Source organism: Manduca sexta, chromosome 15 (assembly GCF_014839805.1).
Source record: "Manduca sexta isolate Smith_Timp_Sample1 chromosome 15, JHU_Msex_v1.0, whole genome shotgun sequence".
Classification (NCBI taxonomy): domain Eukaryota; kingdom Metazoa; phylum Arthropoda; class Insecta; order Lepidoptera; family Sphingidae; genus Manduca; species Manduca sexta.
In genome coordinates, this window is record NC_051129.1 from 3813535 (window position 1) to 3834179 (window position 20645).

General features: G+C 35.9%; 1 protein-coding gene across 3 annotated transcripts in view; it reads right to left on the reverse strand.

The window, feature by feature from the left end:
• Window positions 1–20645, reverse strand: part of LOC115441213 (cyclin-dependent kinase 14) — a 107211-nt gene that overhangs the window by 34869 nt on the left and 51697 nt on the right. For 2 of the 3 annotated variants that reach the window (XM_037439041.1, XM_037439042.1), the window contains exon 3: window positions 6505–6663. In XM_037439041.1, the coding sequence (XP_037294938.1) occupies window positions 6505–6663 (159 nt within the window). Of the gene's footprint in view, window positions 1–6504; window positions 6664–10988; window positions 11234–20645 lie in introns of those variants that run through there. The other variant, XM_037439043.1, reaches the window with a different exon arrangement.

Here is a 20645-nt window from a genome sequence, read left to right on the forward strand (position 1 = left end):
TTAGAGATTTCACAAGGGAATCAAAACCCATAGGTACTACCCGATGAACTAGAATAATGACATTTGGCAAGTAGCAGTGTCTCACAACACATGTAAAGAAAAAATCTTAAAACCGTCAATATCTTTAATAACAAAAAAAAAGCGAATTTACTGTTACGAAACTATTGATTGTGGTTGGTGAAATAACCGTCTCTAGGGATTGAACGGCAAAGTTAAGTTTGTCAAGTTTAAACTTATATATTTAGATACCTTACATATGTACAAGTTAGTACGTTAGTACTTACGTTGTTAAAAAAATAAGCAGTAGTAAGGATAATAAATAACACTCTAAACTTTGATGTTTAAGGGCATTAAAAGATTCGAATTCTGGTGTATTTAAAAACAACCTTTATTATAATATACTGCATGAGTACTAATCCACGAAGCTCAAAATAAAACGAATTACACAAAAAATAAATTAGCAAATTAGAAAGTTTGAATTGTACATGAAAAATTATGAAGTCATTCATTTTAATTTAATCATTGTACGGTCTAAACTCTAAATAATGCAGGTGCCATTTGTCATGATTAATTTGAGTGTTAGCGACACGCGACTGTTCATTTGGGTTCACGTGTGATTAGGTTATTTGTGTCGTTTTTGTTTATTTATTTAAACTTTATATACAATAGATGTATACAGGTGGATTTCATGCCTGACGCATTTTCTAACAATACAGTTTGGGTGATGCAAAGATACGACAATGTGGGTGTAAATATATATAAAACCTACATAGCTACATAAATACATATATAGTAATTCTATAGAACATATAATATAGAAATAGGTAAATTCCAGAAACTATTATTATTTTGTACATTTTCATATGGATTCATTACGTGTAATAAAGCTTCTAAGTATTAAACTGAATTGAATCGGAATATTACAAATTATAATTTTATTACAAAAAGGGATTCGTGAGATATGTTTGTGTCAATTGCTGCTAAATATAGTCTACTGCTTTTATCTATGTAAAATAAATTAACGATGAATGGAATTCTCTTAATCATAATTTTAGCTAACTAATAGGTGATAGCGAACTATACTAGTAAAACAAACATCGTCTAGTTTCTTCAAACCCTGATAACAACATATTAAAGGTCATTATTGCCCTTGAGATTAGTACAAATATTTAATTTAGTCTAAATTAGAACAACATAAATTAACTTGTACAGCGAATCAATGCGACCACGGTTATCTAAATGTAGCATGTACCATTTAATTACCGAGCAACCGCTACCGGGATCCCTTGGCGCCGGGAAGTATCAATCAGCGAAATAGGCCATAATTGTTGGGTGGCTCACATAATTCGCGCACGGACGCGAAATGTCTCGCTCTGAGATTGGAAACAATTACCTCACACGTATAATTATAATTCGGTTAATATTGGAATATTAATGTAACAATTTTCGATTGTACTGATTCAGGTCCAAATCGCTCTATAGTGATTCTGGATATATATTATACGATATTTGTTGTTGTATTGTATTTAGAATCAAATTTCAATAAATATATGCACATAATTAGTAGGTACACGTATTTATGAAATTGAAATAAAATTATTTCTAACAATAAAATTATTTAATCGCAGTGTTTTTATGATTTGTTCCCGACGATTGTATAATTGTAAAATGTCGGCGGATATTGTAACGTTGACTTTCCGGACGACGAACACCTCAGTCCCCATGACCATGAAGGCTGGAGTCTTCGAAACGTCGGGAGAAAAATGTAATATAAAAAACTGCGATTGAACCAAAAAATAGTTTTATTTCAGTATATAATCGATTTCGTATTAAACCGTCGTTTTAAACGTGCAATGTACTCCAATAAAATCAGATTTGTCATCCGTACATACATTCCCATCATAAGTTTCTACAGATCCGACATCTAACTGATGTCGCTAGTTGATCCAGTAGGAAATGGGTTTGCACTTCGCTTTCCGGTCACTCAGCACAGACTATTCTAATAAAAGTTAACACGCTAACTTCTACAGCAGCAAACGGACGTGCGGTTTGGGAGTTTTCATTCTCACGCCAGAGCAATCTCCGTATGTTTCATGTAACGAAGTGTGAGAAATTAACAAAATTATAATTGTAGCGTTATGTGTGTATATTCAATTAACGGCAAAAAGTATACACATAAGAATAACACACAAAATTCGTTCGCGAGCCTTGTTATCTTAATAATTATTTTATTAGCACACGATATTTGTTTAACAATGAAAAATACGTTTATATTCATGAGTAGCTTAAGAAACTGTAAACATTATTTTAATTAGGTATTGTGATTTTGTTAATAAATCAACGAGTTTATAAATCCTTAATCTTCTTTACAATTTAAATGATCTCATAAAAAATACACTAAATTAGGGAAAGTAAAATCATCCTAGACACTAGTAGACGTCCCTGTCCCAGACCTTGTCTTTTAATCTTTATGATGCTCTGGGTTGTCTGAATGAAATCACTTTTTACCAATAAAACAGTTTATCGATGCACGAATTAAAAAAAATATATACTCGTATATATAATTGTATTATTTTTTTTTTCTATATGTGGTGTACAATCAAGTTTATCCATTCGTTTCCTTATGTTAATCTATATTTATCAACTTTATAAACAGGAATTATATTCAATGTAAGAAACATCGATCAAAACAAACCTAAACATCCTAAAGTCTAGATTATGCAATTCCTGAGTAAAATTGTTGCAAACGAAAATGTCATCTTAGATAATTGGTATCTAGAAAATACAGTGTAAATAATTATTATTCGTTTTGAGACGGTTGTGTAATTCGCAATTGTTTCGTAAACAGGTAAACCGTAAGGCACCTTTCACTTGAAGATTTTACATAACACAACCTCACGCCTGAATCCTACAAGGGATTAATAAAGATCTAACTTTTGCACGGTGAGCCGAAGTAACTCACCATGACATAAGTTTCTGTACTTAAAGTTCATTTTACCAAACCCGGAATCATCACATGCGTTTATACGAATTGAAAAATACAAACGCTTTGTGATTTTTAATTTAAATTGAGGAAATTTACATGTCCATTTCCACTATGATAACGGTTGAAAAAGTAAACCCTTGAATAATATTAATCTTGAAATTCCAGTTATCTTGTAATGTTTTGAACCTGATTATCTCCATCTTTACAATGTGAATTTTAAATCTCTTTTTATAGATAGTTACGTTTTAACTGCATAGGTGAGGTTATAACTAACATGTTTTATCACAGTAATAAATATAATGGTCTATCACAACCAGTCTTCACTGTCGTGTACAACTTCGTACTTATAATGATTGTTATCACACGAAATGGGTTGTTTATATATAAAACTAGGGAAGGGCTCGAATTTCCAGTCCCTCAGAGCAAGTTTAATCACATAAAAACATACAACTTCAGATAAACAACATTCAATACCCGTGTATCTTAGTGAAACATAAATTCAATGTTACTCAACAATTTAATAACGAGACTTTAGTGTTATAAAAACAAAGTTTGGACGGTACCAATCTTGTTCTATATGGATAAGTATATTTTAGTCTAATATAAATAGAACATTTATTCTTAGAATGTCTATTGATACACGCGTATTTAAGAGCAGTAATTTATACATCAAAAGGAAAGCTTTCATGAAACAAAATTTTACGAAAATATAGTAGACTGAATACATCAATGCCATTCCGTGATCTGTACGAACTAATTATTGACTTTATATAGCATTTAACATGGACAACAATAAACTCGATAATATCCTTCCCTTATTAAAAATAATAACGTCAAGCATTCGGAAGTTGTATATAAACAACAAATATTGTTATAGAATGGTGTACGAAAGCATCATAAAACTAACAAACCAATGTGAAGGAGTTTTTAAACACGAACATCGAAAGCGTGCCGTGTACCCTTTGATTGGACCGTAAACATTGACCGAAATGCGTTTATTTACACATGTCAAACGGCGGGTGGTGCTGTCACGAGCCTCGAGAGCATAGCAGACATATTTAAACACACGTATGTATAGATAAGTCAATAAGCATTCCTGAAAACGCCCTTATAGTTTATGTATGTACCAACTGCTGTTTGTCTATAATTATCATATTTGTTATCTTCTTTAATGAAACATATCAACCCCTATACCTACGTAGTTTTGTGCTTTAACAATGAGTAGATAACACTAAAACTAACTTTTAGATTATTACAACTTGTATGAAACATAACGTGGCAGTAACACATTAATTGAGAGAGAACTTTTTGAACATTCGGAACAGGTCCCGGAGTTTTGAACTAGTACAATGTTGACTAAACAAACATTCCATACGGATCACGATGCACGGTATCCTCTTGTAGTTATTTGAATACTTGCTATATACAATGTGAGCGTATGAGTACTAGGATGAACGTTGCATGAAACTTTATTACAACACTTTACGAGGTTTCTTTTGGTCGAAGATAGCTTTATGCGAATTTTGTCATACCATAAACCAACATGAAAATACGCGTACTTTTTCTTAATAATCACTCTTATTGTATGTCATACGTCGATTTGGTTGACAGGCTTTTGTACAATAGGGTAAATACTTAGTTATCAGGCGGTAGAGTCCGGACAGGGCACTGCAATGGCGCTATTAGAACATTAACTTGAACATAAAACGACAATAAAGGTGCTTTTACAAAAGGAAAACGTTCCAAAATTCACGTTAATGTTGCATCATTAAAGGTCGAAATGACAAAAAATAAGGAAAAACAATCCGATTTCTATCTAAATAGTTGTGTTTAAAAAATCCTGGAAATAATACAACATGCATTCAAAAGTATGACGTTCTTTGACAGCTTTAAGCAGTAAATCAACTTTTACGAATGAATCGTAAAACAAACATAACTTTAGAAATATCGTTTGTTTACGCTAAAAATATAAGTGCACGCATAGGAACAGATGGTACTACAGCTGTGATATATAAAATATACGATTATATTAAATCACACACGAATATAGAACATGTAGAAAATTGCCGAATGTCAAAGAACATTCCTCCTTATCCCATTGGTATATCTTTTCCTCAAAGTTCGACCATGCTTATACGATTTCCTTTATATTGTGGATGCTCATGGTGACGGTCATGTATCATTACCATAAAAATATCCATTCCTTCATAACATCGTGTCCATAAATTCTTTAGTTTTCTTTGCCAAGTTACTCATATCGGTGAACTTCAATTACAAAGACTGTATGAATTAATGATTAATGTTCTCGCCTTGACCCACTTTCTCATCAATATTATGATAAAATATGAATGAAACTAATTTATTCATATTGGATTTTATTGAAATGAATTCATCGTCTGCTTCAATTGCTGAATCAGTGAAGGAATTGAGATCTCCGAAGACACTGAAATCAATTAAAAAGTTTCCGATATCTCGAGAGTCAACGCCGTGACGAAGTTTCAAAAGCTTTTACGTCAAAGGGAATCCGGCAATCAAACATAACATCGTAATTTATAGAGGAACAACTAGAAATCGGAAATATCATTTGGAACGGAAATACAAACTTTATCGAAGTGTATTTAAAAGATATAGAATACAATTAATATCAAAGATTTTATGTATCTACAAACACCCTACCTGAATATGAAAATCTATCAATAGAATATAGAACGAATCCGCATGAATTTAAAAACACTTTTCCCATGAAAACACGATGGATGAAGACACGATGGATATTAATAAAGCATACATAATAAAATATAAATATTGCTGCTCAGGCACTAATGAGAGGCACGCGACGTGATGACGTAATGGGATCAAAATATTTCCAGATATTTTCATACTTCCTAGATACCCAAAGAAACGAAATGAAATGGTTTTTAACGCGGCTACGTCTAAAATATTTTAAAGCTACGGAATAACGTTGTAAGATTAATGGATAGATGAGAGGCGTCTGTGGTATGCGGACGGCAGAAGCGACTGTTTATTGGTATATCACGTGAAGGACGCGACATAAAAATCACTTAATAAGGAAATAGTGAAAGGTAGTTTCTGCTGGAATATTTAAACAAGTTCCACATAAAAAAAAATTACACTGATACAATGACCAAATGAATAGAGTCAAATATAATCAATACTACAGGTACACGAAACTGAGGTTAAGGGTCACTCGATGTTGCTGACAATTATTTGTGCAATTGATAGATACGACGGAAAAATAATAAATAACGTTAATAAAATTACGATTGGTAGAGAAACAAAGACTACCGAAGTGTAGACGACGAGTAACTAATGATACCTATCGTACAGAATTGTACATCGTATAGTTATAATATACGCTACTTGGAAAACTGGGTAATACTTTATCATTCAATTACTTATATCTTAAATTTACATTAGCTGCTTAGAAAATTACATAACACTACCAAGTCTAATAAAAGTAAAATATTGACAAATGATATAGATTAAACGTGACGTACCGTAATGCGAGTCCTTGTCATTGGGTATGTTGCCATTAGGCTCGAGCCGGTCGAGGCACTCCTCGGAGTATCCGTTGTAGGGTAGCTTCCCCCGGCCGCCGCCGTTCTGCTGCCGCCCGCGGCACTCGCCGTTGTCGCCGTCGGGCTCGTCTTTTGTAGCTGTAACCACATTGTGGATATCAGGATGGAAGTTCTTTTCATACTGGATGAAATGGCACAGACTAAACTTGATAATAACCATAGTGCAGTGCAGATTCTAGTTAGTGAGAGTAACCAGTCTGCTATACGTCAATGTCTAATACACTTAAGTATCTAATGACTAATCTATTTTGATTATAACAATATATTGTAGAAAATGATTCAATGATATTTCTTAATATAATTAGCCTTGCCGTCAATTTAATATCAGCGATGTAAAAATGAAACGCAGAAGAGTATTTCCAAAACCATTTTCACGTAGAATCTCAGAATATGATAATTTTATTATTAAATTGATAACGATGATAATTCTGTATAAAAAAATGTCAATCTATACTAAACTTATCTTTATACTAATATTGTAAATGCGAAAATTTAGGCGTTTGTAACTCAATCACGCCAGAACGGCTGAACGGATCTGGATGAAATTTGGCACAGAGAATGAAAATAGTATGAAATATCACATAGGCTCTTTGGAAAAATTCCGGAAAAATATATCACGGGATTATTATCCCAGAAAACCTTTCTACAAGGCCGGAGCCGCGAGCAAATGTAGCGACTTATATCTTGAAGAATACTAAGAACAATAAAAGACAAGTAAAACTGAAGTCACGGACAGGTCTTTGTATTCTAGAAACATCTGACCTTCCAGGATCTTCAATATCTTCGCTCTATCATTCTTAGATATACAGTACTCTACACTACCCTTTTCACTCCTTATCTAAATCACTCCATTTGAAACAATTACAAAACTTCACAACAACTGCCCCCAGAACCTTTCGCACAGTTTAATATCACTCAAGTTTGTTTTAAGGAGATCATTAGGGGTTGACAAACGGCAGCGGTCTTCATTGAGATAAACTTTGGGGTCCCCCATTACTGTAGAGCAGATGAATTTAACAGCATTGTGAGGTTAACAATAAGATATTTAAATATCGCGGTCGTTGGACGCAGATGACCGCGACTTCTGACGAAGGTTTCTATAGAGATGGACGGATGAAGTTATTAATATACGCATTATACAAAGGGTGTTATTAGTGGGTAGACAAGTTAACAGTGTAAATACTGGGCATAATAAGACTAACATCTCAAGTCGCAGGATGGCGAGCGCAGTGGAATACCAAACAATAATTTGTAATTCAAGGGGTTGGATGGTATTTCTACTGGTAATGGCCGGTCGTTTTGTGTACCATCAGGTGAACGGCAAGCTCACCTCGTCTTTTAAAGCAATAAAACAAAAAAAAAAACAATTTCAACTCTGCCTACCCTTTCGGAAAAAAAAGGCGTGATGTATGTTTATTACTTTTTTGTTATTACCAAATTAAAGAAAAGGAACATAATATTTACGTTTTTAAGAAACGTTTACCTTTGTTAAAATGCGTCATCGGTCAATTACATTACAATGAACGATCAGTACGAATTAATTCATTCGTAACAACAGCTGATACAGCCGAGATATTGTACCGGTGTCGTTTCAAGGTTGGTCCGGTTATTCAATCTAAAGTAATTTGGGTTCTGGACGCCCGGAACTTCCCTTTCATGTATTGAAAATGTAACAGAGTTTTAATGGGTTATACTAAGAACTAGTTCGAGTTAGCAAGCTGGATACTGTCTATCACTTACTGCTTTGGCATCAAGATTACCCCCAATGATGTCTTCCAGGTGAGATCTTTAAAAGAAATTGTTACGCAAAAAAAGCGCTACGAGGAAGACATATTGAGAAGCTTTTATTATTTAATTTTTTTATTCATCTACAACTATAATAAATAAACTAGTAAATTGCTATGACACAAGGAATCCAAAAAGATTCCATTGAGTAAGGAAGTGAAAGGTAGGTAAGTCGGTAGTTAATGTTCGCTGGCTATAAAGGCAAAGGTCATGGCAAGCAGTGACATGTGTATACACCTGCAATATAAATAAACGTAACATTTAGCAATTCCTTTCTGTTTACTTGAACCAATTCCAATATTACAATAACAAACAAATATAAAACGTTATTCTGCGATGCAATTCCTAGCAGCTATGTTTAGTCGCAATAAAGTTCCCACGCGCAACGGAAACTTTATAAAGGAAGGTAGAATTAATTTTTCTTTTACGAGTAGAAAACATTTTTGTTGTCTTGCAAATTCCCCGTTTGCCGTATATAACTTAGAAACCGTCATTGTCAGTGCTCAGTAATCTATTTCATCTACATCCTCACTAGGACAACACAAAAGTATCTTAATTCCTAGTATAATCACTTGCTAATTTCCACCAGTTACTTGTAGACATCACATTTTCATTCACTGGGGCAAATATTGTAAAATTTCAACTTCCTACAGCTTACTAGTTTTTATCCACTGACGCAATTACATTAAACTTCGTCGCGGAAAAGTAGCACATATGGCCAACGTGGCTTCTTACTAGTAAAAGAATTTTCAAAACCGGCTCAATATTACAGAGATTACCTTCTACATCGAAACGCACGAAATATCTCATGTAAACATCATCATAGAAGATGCAAACGGAACATAAACTACAAAAATAATTACTGAGATACACTAAGATGTAAACGGTGTAATGGTGCATGAAAACAGTTAAAATAATTTGCACCCGTTGAAAAAATCTAGTATTACACGGCGGAACAGTTTATAAACAACGTTGGACATAGTTATTGCAATAACGTTACCTGTTATCTAATTGAAGTTTATGACGGTTCTGAAGGAACAGCTAGTTATTACGCCCTGGAAGAGAAAAACATCCCGACGCTGCACTGCGGAAAAGGCTTGTACGTACTGCATGATATAAATTAAACGTAATTGAAAAGAAATGTAATCATCGGGTAGTGGCTTATGTATGAACGTGAGGTAAATGTATTTAATAAAATTACCTGCACGACATTAGCAAACTAGAAACAAAGACGTGACAAAAGGAACGGACTGAATAAAAAGCTGAGCTTGATTACACAGAATTTTATAGATTCACTAATAACAACAAAAGATTAAAATAAGTGAGACCATGTTCGATCCACTGTTCTAAGAAGCATGTCAACACAATTTGTCAACTAATTTACATTCAACAACAAACCATTACATGTAACAAGACGTTTTAAACCGCACGACACTGTAAAATAATCGATACTCTCGGATATCAAGGGCATTTATCGAATGAAAAACATATTTTAATATTCTTTTCATTATGACTCACGAATCAACTATCGATATATTTCAAACTTGTGTCTCTAAATGTGACAAGGCCTCCAGGGAAACCGACTTTAATTGGCTGCAACCCTTGAACGCACTCAGCGCTCAGTGTACCGTTCAAATTAATAAATACCACTTGCTAATACGAATTTACGTCTATGTAATTTCAGCATGCAATCAGCCGACACGAGAATTAAACCTGTCCGGTTGATTTAGCAAGCTGCGTCGAAGGCCCCCAAGGCCCCGCGCGGGTCCGTTGCCTTCTCAAATGCAACACAGCTCGATGCTTATGTATAAAATTCAAATTTTATTCCCTCTGATGGTTTAGAATTGATACTTTAGAAATACAAAACGATCATTGGCACATTACCGTTTCCTTGCTGTACGTATTAAAGTGTCTATTGCTTTTGGAATCTTTTGCGCGATGATGTAATGTATTCGTAAAGCAAACTTAGGTAATCATTATCTTCCGAATCGGTTTTCTTTATTTGTGCGTGTGCGTGTACTACGCGATCTTCTGTAATGAGATAATTATCTCGCGACCTTTAGGGTCAACGTTCATGTATAAAACGCGCTCATTACTCGTAAACTCGGCTTATTTCTAACCATCGTAATACACTTGAATAATTATTCAATTTAAATTACTCGGACAATTAAACGGTGTCTCCGTTGCAAATTAGTAAATTAACTTTGCGCTTCGTACAATTAATTATACATTCGCAACTGTTTCGTGCATACCCAAAACGAGTGACCATCTGGCGTTTAAGAATTACGGTTTCTTTACAGGAAACTTGGTTACTCATTACGCGTAATTGTTTTAAAAATAAACGCGCATAACATAAAATATTAAATTAAGTTTTGGAATTAACGCGGCACCGCAACAAAATTTCCTTAAAAACGACAAAAGCTTTATCTCAAACGTTCGCCATTCACATGCATCAGCTTTGCCGGAGAGAGAGAGCTCGTATTTCACGTAGACACAAAGCGACGCGACAACCGGGGCCCCGAGGCGGTCAAGTTTAATTGAGCCGCGGTTGTTCATCGTCTGCCGCCACCGATGAAATAATTTTCACACAAACTCTATTGCTATGAAACCACACGTACCGTTCGTCGTAGGGCTTGCACTTGTCATGTTCACACCGCGGCTCCGCGCCGAATAACTCGCAAGAGTGAGATTACTTTATTAAAACGGCGTGGCGGATACACGCGCGATAATTTCAGCAAACATCTCTTGAACTCAATGTAAATATGTTAACAAAACAAATGGTTATTAGTTTTTTCCGGGTCGGATTATCGTGGGATTAGAACGGAGCCGGTGCGCAGCACGTGCGGTCGCGGTAAACTTCCCCTTTATAGTGCACTTCGAACAATGTATTTAGTACACACGCTAGCGTGCCGATACTAAAGTTCCGGTGCATAGATGCGATTAGATATACGAACTTTTCCGCATTTCCCCCATTATCTTACGCCGACAATGAAATATTTTATCATAACACTAGAAACGTTTCCTTGCGTAAGCGAGCTAAAAGACCGTGATTTGTCATAAGAAACTGTAGTTTTGTGAGGGGAGCTAAATTAATGTGAAGTGATTGCGAATCTGTGACACTGTTGAATTATGTGGGGGTCGCGTGGTGCGGACCGCCCTTTCATCGGTGCAGAATTATCGTTCCCATCAAGACAGCTATCTTGCGTTAACGCGCAGTCGACGTCAGTAATAAAGCGTGGATTCGCTCTCGGTTTTCGTTCCACCGACAAAACGACCGTTTCAACGCCGCATTATTGCCGCTCAGAATGCGGGGTAATTCCAGCGCATACGTAGAATAGCGCGTTGCTTTCTTTCTTTCGTAAAATCACGTAGTTAGGACAAAGGAGGGTATATTTCAAGTAGTTGTTGTTCTGCAGGTAACTACTAAAATCCATTTCGAGCTTATTAAACCGCAATCATAAACTTGCTCAGAAATTGTACGGTGCAGGGTCGCGATACAACTTAGCTGTATTATCGGCTCGCGAAACAAAAGGGTAACATAAAACCAAACATAATATTTGAGAACAATTTATAAACACGAGCTTTACCTGTGAGTTTGTGTTAAGCCTGCGCTAAGCTAGAAAATATTGACGTAGTCATTCATAAACTTGTGTGCATCTGTTTCACGGTACAATTTCTACGATTTGTCTTTAATAAAGTTTTATATAAAGGTACTAAGGACCGAGTAAAACAATACTGTCTAAATATAGAGGTGCAATACATCTAGGCCATAAATACATAGTTTATACACGCTAGTCAATTATGAAGGTAACCTAAAAAGAAAGGAAATGAAAGATCGCTGGTGTTGCCGTTTCATAAAAGGAAACATACATTGACGTTAATAAAAAAATTGCGAAGACCCGCATGATAAATGCTTATGACACTGAAGATAATATGATATCGAAGAACGAGTCCTATTACGGAAATGAATCGCATGACAGACGACCTTGCACACGCTGCGGTTTCATAAAGAACCAGACACGAAACATATATTAACGTAACATCGTTCGATAATGTCGAAACATACGATGTGGCGATGCGTTATTTATATCTTCGAACCAATCAGAGAGGAATTACAAAGATCCTCAAGTCAAGGAAAATACAAAGAGGAAGCGAAATAAAACCATCCGGAAAGCCCAAAAAGGCTTACGAGAAAGAAATTTTTACAAAACAATTTCGAAACATTCGTACGGTTTTTGCAGTCTAATAATAGCAGAAGTAATAGATGAATAAAAAAAAAACACAAAGACGCCATCACGGCCGTAATGGTGACGTCAAGGAATACTTTCGCTGTACTATTAATTGGTAGGTATGCGAGTCACGATTTAGTGTAGATACAATAAGTTTATGTGTCAAATCGACCTGCCCATCGATAATGGTAACAATGATAATTTTTTTATTACAACATTTAGAATTATGAATAATGTTTAAAATTTATACTTGATCCAGTTAACTCGTTAAAAACCTAAGCCGTGCCTCTAATATACGAATGGCAACATGAAGTATACCATACTGCAGAGGCATTATTAAAAATATTAACATTATATATTTGAAAAAGGTTACTTTATACTATTCACAAAGAAATATCCTTTGATAATGAAGACAAATCGAACACAAGAATCGGCACAAACACAAATTCTTTTCAAGTGACTCCAAAAACAATCTAAAAAAAATAAACCTTCGCGCGCATTTCGAAGAGAATCGTATCAGTATTCATCAACGGCGGGATCAGCGAATTGTAAAACGCGAAAAGGGTTAGACACACGTCATAACGTGAGACATGAACTCGCAAGATCCACTGTCTCATCAAATATCATCACATTCACGCACAACATTACTGCACATACCATTCTACAGAGGGTTATTTAAATTTGATTGATACTCCACCGGTAATTGCATCAAATGATGTATTCGACTTTCCATTCGCAATGACTGGGTCAGTTCAGTGATGCAGGAAATCAACAACGATCGGTAATTTCGCAAATTCCTTTGACAGAGCCATAAGTCATTGGCGTAGTTTACGGAATGGTTTTTGGTTACCGATTGTGTATCGACAACAGCTCTATTTCCGTTGCGGGATTACACAAAGTCCTGTGATGCCGGTGTCACAGTTGACAAGGGTCTCACTCGCCACCCTTGCGGTCAGCGCCGCTTTCAACACTGTCGGCTTATCGACGAATCAGTGATTTGATCGATTCCCTCTATTCTCTGAGCTGGCAGATTTGCGGCTATATACCCGCAGCTTAAAACTTGCTTGTTTATCTGCTGGATATATGTCATGTTTGCTTAGGTTGATTTATACGTCGACGAAATTTTTAAAAAGTAAAGTAAAATCAAATGGAACTCGTACCGCAATGTCCTAGTTAAAAATTTCAAAAGAACGTCTAGATTTCTGCGGATCTTGTGCGATAAGCTTACATAACCTAATTCTACGTTAATTCCGGCAAAAACATTTATATCTATGTGGAGTGTAAAACCGAACTGTACCGAGAAGCAAGCCAATTTACGTTGCATAATTGACTTCATTCGACAGCATAATGGGAGAGCGCTTAGACGTAATAAGAGCATTCAATAATCCACGAGATGATGTTGTTTAGTCTTCACGGGTCATGGCGCAAAACGCTAACAAAATTAGCATCGGCTTTTACCGGCTTTGCGGCACCACAATTGGTCGACACCAAAAGGCGTACGGGCGACATTTTGCACCATATTTTCCTCGTCGCTGACAAACTAGGTCACGCTGTAATCCAGGCTAGACCTGTTTGCTTTATTCAGGGTGTAATGTCTCATTTACTTCCTAAAATGTGGCACTATTTAAGCACCTAAATTAATGAAATTGCGGTACATAGTTGGCACAATTCCCAGTATTTTTTTATGTGTTGAGTTGATTTAGTATTAATTTAGAATAACTTTTCATATGTTTTTTTCGAAAACAAACATAATTGCATAATATATCAACATTTTTAATTTTGACCGGACTCTGTGAATTATAAAAAAATAGAAAAACAAATTAATATTATGCTTGCAATATCAGGAGTAATAATAAATAACATCACAGTAGCATTATAACCTAGCCCAACAGTTAAGCGTCACTTTCTCCGATTACAAAACGTAAATTAATACAGGACCGAAACATTATCTAAAACATTTTCAGACAGTTATACGATACAGGATATTACATTGTGCGAGATGGCCGAGTTCTCACAATAACGTGGCCATTCATACAGATATATGTATCATAAAAGTACGCAACAAGTTCGTTCCCTGCAGCCCTTACATAAACGGTTTTGTTGATGTCTCGAACATTGGAAATAAAATAAAAACAAATCCTTAACAAAGCTGTAACATTCATTTCACCCTTCCCAATATCTTGTTGGCCCATCAAAAGGTACCCCTCAATTGGCAGGAAGCCCTAAAGAACCCTTCTAGTCGCGTACTCTCGATAAGATTGTACCCGTTCAGCTTGTAAGCGCCGACAACAAACAACAATAATGTGATCAACCAAATAATGTACGATAAAAACGTCATTGGGGGAATACGATTTGCAAATAATTCCTTTTGAGGATAAACTTCAAGAATTAGTAAAGGGAATAACCGAGGTGTAATTTAATCTTAATGAATAATTTTGGTACATTTATTTAATTTATTTATTGCTTAGGAATTTTAGTTTTAATACAATTTTATAACTAAACGAGCACGTTATTATCTGATTTTAAAAGTAAATGGCGCGCTACAATGTTAGCTTTACACTAAACAATTAAATGGCCGTATAACTTTAACTATGACTATGCAAATAGTTTTCCCATTATACAATTACATAACGTATGCAAATATCAAATTAGGCATGAAAACCGCCTAAACATATGCACATGAATCCAACAGATTTGCATACACGCGCTTCAATAAAATTAGACAGGACATTTACCCGTTAAACAACCCTCGAACATCTTGCGGCCAATAGCCGAACCCATTACGTAATGTATCCGACCTATTTTCAGGGAAGGACGGGAGAGCGTCCAATGTCGCACAAGAAAAGGTTAAACTTCACACAAAAGTCTCCTCGGTCCGCTATAAACGACTGCCTCTGAGGGCTTATCTAACCAAAGTAGGCATTCGGGTGTGAGAGCAAATTTACATGGAGTTCCGTGATTACCGTAACGAACTTTGACGCGGGCCCTTATACGGCGAGTGATCATTTTAAACGAACAATGGGATGTAAAGGTTCGGTAATGAGATATCCGCTCCTATCACAAAGGGCACACGGGCTCAAGTTTGACTTTTTTCACAATTTGATAGCACTTTACTTAAGTACGTATTCGCGACGGACGTTACACGTTTGATTCTAAAATCCGCATGGATATTTGGGTCACCGCTGCATCTAGAAACTTCGGCGACGTTGTGCAACTTTTAGTAATATGTGAAATGCTCAGAATTTCCCTCTGCCAATCCAGATGAAAACATTTTTAGACTATTTCATGTTTGATGACACAACTTACTAAAAAGGACATTTCACAAACAACAAAAAATATATACTCTCAAGCTAAAAAACATGCAAAGAACAAAGAGCCGATTATTTAATGATTAGACAAAAAATATCCATAGGATAAAATTTAATACATTATAATACATTTTTTTTTTTACTTTATTCAATCTATATATTATATCTGACGAGTGACGCACTTGACGATATATGTAAATATCAACACGTAGTTTTACTTCAATTTAAAATAACAAGTCATTATATAATATGACTGACTGTTAACAATAGTGTAGGTAACTCAATAATTACATAGCCAATACATTATCCACAGAGTAAAAAAAATAGACAGAGAATAACAGTATTATTGAAATTAATTTGTCAAATTCGTTCACCGTTCGCGCTATCACGTCCAAACAGACCGTACTGAGATAAGATACGAAAATGTGTTACGCACATTTATATATTTTAGATAACGTATAGAAAAAAAGTTTTTATGGAGCGCTGCGCTTATATTAAAATGGTCGCATGTCTAATGTTATTAGTCGAGCCAACAGGCAGTTAATATCGATTCAGTAAAAGGTCAAGTAAGGGTGTTTTCACGGGCATTGGGTTAATTACTATACGGTTGAAAGCAGTTACAGGTTGTTGGGTGGAGGGAATTTGTCAAGGAATTATACGTCTTTCTCGTTAATCTATCATTCTTCATCTTACAATGCGGGTTTGGTCAATATTTTTGTTGAACTTTTAGACAAAAGAAGTCGATGTATTACTGCCCGGTTGGTTATCTTCGTTAAATACGTTTGTGCCATACTGCCTCTCGACATTTAATGGAGTGGACTAGATTAGATTCCAATATAATAGGCGGCCGATATATTCGTGTGCAACTTTATTAGTAATTATCACACACACTCATGCCGTTTATGCTCGATGGGATAGGCACAACTGGAGCACCCATTTTCCGACGTTTATATTCCGTACCATGATGTGATGGGGGCGAGCCTATCACCATATCGGGCACAAATTCCAGACTTCGGGTTGATTCCGAGTAGAAAAACATAATCAATTTGCTCGACCCGGAGATCGAACCTTAGGTCTCAGCACTGCAGTCGTACTGTAGTACAATTGCGCCGCCGAGGCCGTGAGGTAATTTATAAAAAACCCATAATATTACGAGTATAGCCGTAACGTGGCTTCAAGGTAAACTAAAACATGGAATGAGTAAAATATACATCTGATACCGTATTGCGACAAAATGTTACTCCATTTTTAAAGTGTGATCAATAGAACTATAAAAACTTTATTGATTTGTAACTTATTTTTTCCTTGACTCTATATTTCGCCCGAACTTTGACCGAGTTATGAAAGAAGAAATTTTGCTTTTGTTTTTCAATATTCTGTCATAGAAAGGAATATTTGCTGAAAATATTTTAAAAAGAATTTTTCACCCGTAAAGTTTCAGAATTTTTCAGTTTTTATACAAAGTTCTATTAAGTTTCCTATGCAAGGTCTAAAAGATCTAATTTAATTTGAAACATTAGCATCAAGTATCACGTGACGTCAACAAAACCTCAACAAAACTAAACTGTTCTTCCGAGATAGCTTTACAGCCACATTACGTCATTAGACGTAGCTGCGTATCCCACGCGACGATTCAGCGTGATATATGATCGCGTCCTTAAAATTCATTGTGGGATAAAGTAGAGATGGGACATTGCGTAATCATGATATTAATCTCGAACAGTTTAATGAAAAAAATCTGCATTCGATATAGCGGTTAGGGGATAATTTTATCCAGGTACATATTGTCATTAGTATCAAGATAGTATAAAAAAAAACTAGGTTCTTACTATACTACTACTAACATATTACTATGTACAAACCATTACCTAACTCTACCAGTCCTGCGATTCTTATCTTTGTATCGCTTGTATTATATCGAACGCACGCTCCATTGAGTCGGAAAGTTATGGCCGGTATCCAAAACAGTGAAGGTATGTGAGTTTTTAGATCAGTTCTGTGATGTATACAAACAAAAGTCTTTAAAATCCTTGTGGCGTACTTGAACTGATAATTGTAAAGTTTAAGTAAAAATACCTTCTAAGCAAACTGAAATAATATTAACCTATTAATAAACCGAAATACAAAAATCACACAATCAAGTACGACACACACTACTATCCGACGTAATTAGACGTCACTGACAGCAAAAAAAACTCATTTAATGACACGAATTTAACAAATGGTGTCAACAAACTAATAAACTTTCTCGAGGAAGAGCCGGCAAGGAGTCAGGGACAGTCGTTAACCCGCCACGAACAATTCAGGGCAGACGATTGTCTCTCTTATGGGGGAGACGTTTTGTGCAAACACTGACGCTATAATCGGCCCGAAGCGTGACTCATTAAAATAAAAATGCTGCGGCACCCACACAGTAATGTATGCATATTAATGGAATAATGTTTATTTTTATAACAAAAATTTTGTGGAAACATGGTTATAGTTATTATAGAAATTATAGAAACCCTATAGTTATGATATTATAGAAACCCTAGTTTGGGTGGTTCTTATTAGTTCGTCCGAACAGATTCCATCGTCTTGGCGATTCATCGTCCACACTCTACCGTAATACAACTATGTCACCGAAGTAGTTGCTACCTTCGAGAATAAATCGACAGCAATTCCGAGATCTCTATCCCGTTTTTACAAAAAATACTATATAATCTTTCAAATCTCACTCATTTACGTTGAAATTCAGTAGATATCGTGAATAGTAACCAATAACCAATGCTTTGCTTTATTGCATCTTTTTTCAGCAATGAAATACTCTAAACGACAGTGAAGAGATAGACAAACTCATTTGAATGTATACAATATTAGTAGCTGTATCATTACGTCTATGCATGGGTGTGGCCCTCTGTGGAACATCCAATCATCACTGAATATATCTGGCTTCTATTAACATTTATTACCTTTGTAACGTGTACCTATACCGCATCTTATTATGTATATTTATAATGATATAAAGCTGAAGAGGTTGTTTGTTTTTTTTATTTGAATACGCTAATAGATTTACCGATCCGATACATTTTAAACCATATAGCACGGGCGGCATCGCGACAAATAAATAATCTTGTTTGTTTGATAAAATTCAAGGCAAAAGTTAAAGATTTTGCATGTAATTTGGCACAAATTCACTAAGTGTTGCACCAATTTAAGTGTACTTTTAAGCCACGTAAAATACCGTTGTACGTTTATTCAAGGAAATATATTTACACAGGTAGAGTCGCGAGCAAAACCTATATCTAATTATATGGACAGCATGATGCATGTTTATTTCTGAACGTAATCAAATGGCATCAATAAATTGGCGCCCTCGTAAAGAAAATTAAAAAAACACGTAGCGAATAAAAACGATAACATCTTTCTTTACACATCGGTGACATTCAATTAGTTATACTGCCAAAAAGATGGGAAACGCGAGTTGGAAACGAAAACATTATAAAGAGTTCAACGAACTCGTACGAGACGGGAACTAATGTGGCCGCAGTAAGTGCGACTGTTGTAAACTATTCCTTGAATATGGCAGTATAAATAAATCAATGAGCGATAATTCAAGATCATACCGAGTAAGTTATGAAGGTAATAAACTCCGCCGGCCCGAGGCGATCGCTCAGTAATTGCTTATTGTTATCGGGAAAGCGGTCCGCGCCCGAGATGTGGTACACTAATTGTTACGCGATAAGTTTCAATGCAAACCTATCGAAGGTATTGCAAACAGTTAAGAGGCCATTATGTTGGATCAAATCAAAATTGTTATAACTGTCGTATTGATAAAATACGAAAAGTAATATCAGAGATTATTTAAATATGTAAGAGCCACTTTTGAGTATTTAATATACTATACCAACTAATAAAGTTAGGTTATTGAAATACACTTTGTTTCAAATACTCGATAAAACCCAAACGCGCGTATGTAAATTTTTCTTGACCCTCGAATGCGTACAACAAACGTCCGACCAACCGACAATGACCAAATGTATATCCGCTGCGTATAAGAAGTGAATGCAAGCTGGTTTACAATGAGTAACCACATTGACAAATATTATTGTTTGGCGGGAGTGATGTCAGTGCAACGAACCTTGCCCTGCGCGCCACACATTACAAGGCGCTTACGTAACACCGGCAGTTGAGCAACGGACAATTGAACCAATAGAGATGAAAACATTGTCAAGTGGCCAAGATTCACTATTATTGTAACATTAGGGACACGGGCGCAAGTTGGCGCGCGGCAATTGTCGCTAATGGGTGACATCAAAACGTTTAATGGATTCAAAAGAGAAGGAAATTAACAGCCGGGACCCCTTCAAATTACAATAAAAAAAACATTGGACGGCTTTACAAAATATTTGAATAGGTGGAAGACAATGGGCCGGGTCGACAAAAGGCGGTTCGTCCAGGCTCCGCGGCTGTGATGCGAGGAAACAATACCACGTTCCTGTGCGGTCGAGTGACTCAACACACCCGCATGTGATATAATAAGCCGAGAATAATGTGGCAGCGGAGTGGAAACGGCTTGCGCGTCTAAGTGCGATGTGGCAAGCCAGGCTGCGCTGCCCGCCGCGCCGCGCCGCTCGCCTAGGAATGTAATGCGCCATGGACAGCCACATTGCAGGCTCGACGCACATGTGCCTTTTGTTATGAGTATTGCAGGCCCGATACAATACATCTAACTAAATCTTGCTTGTCAGATAGTATT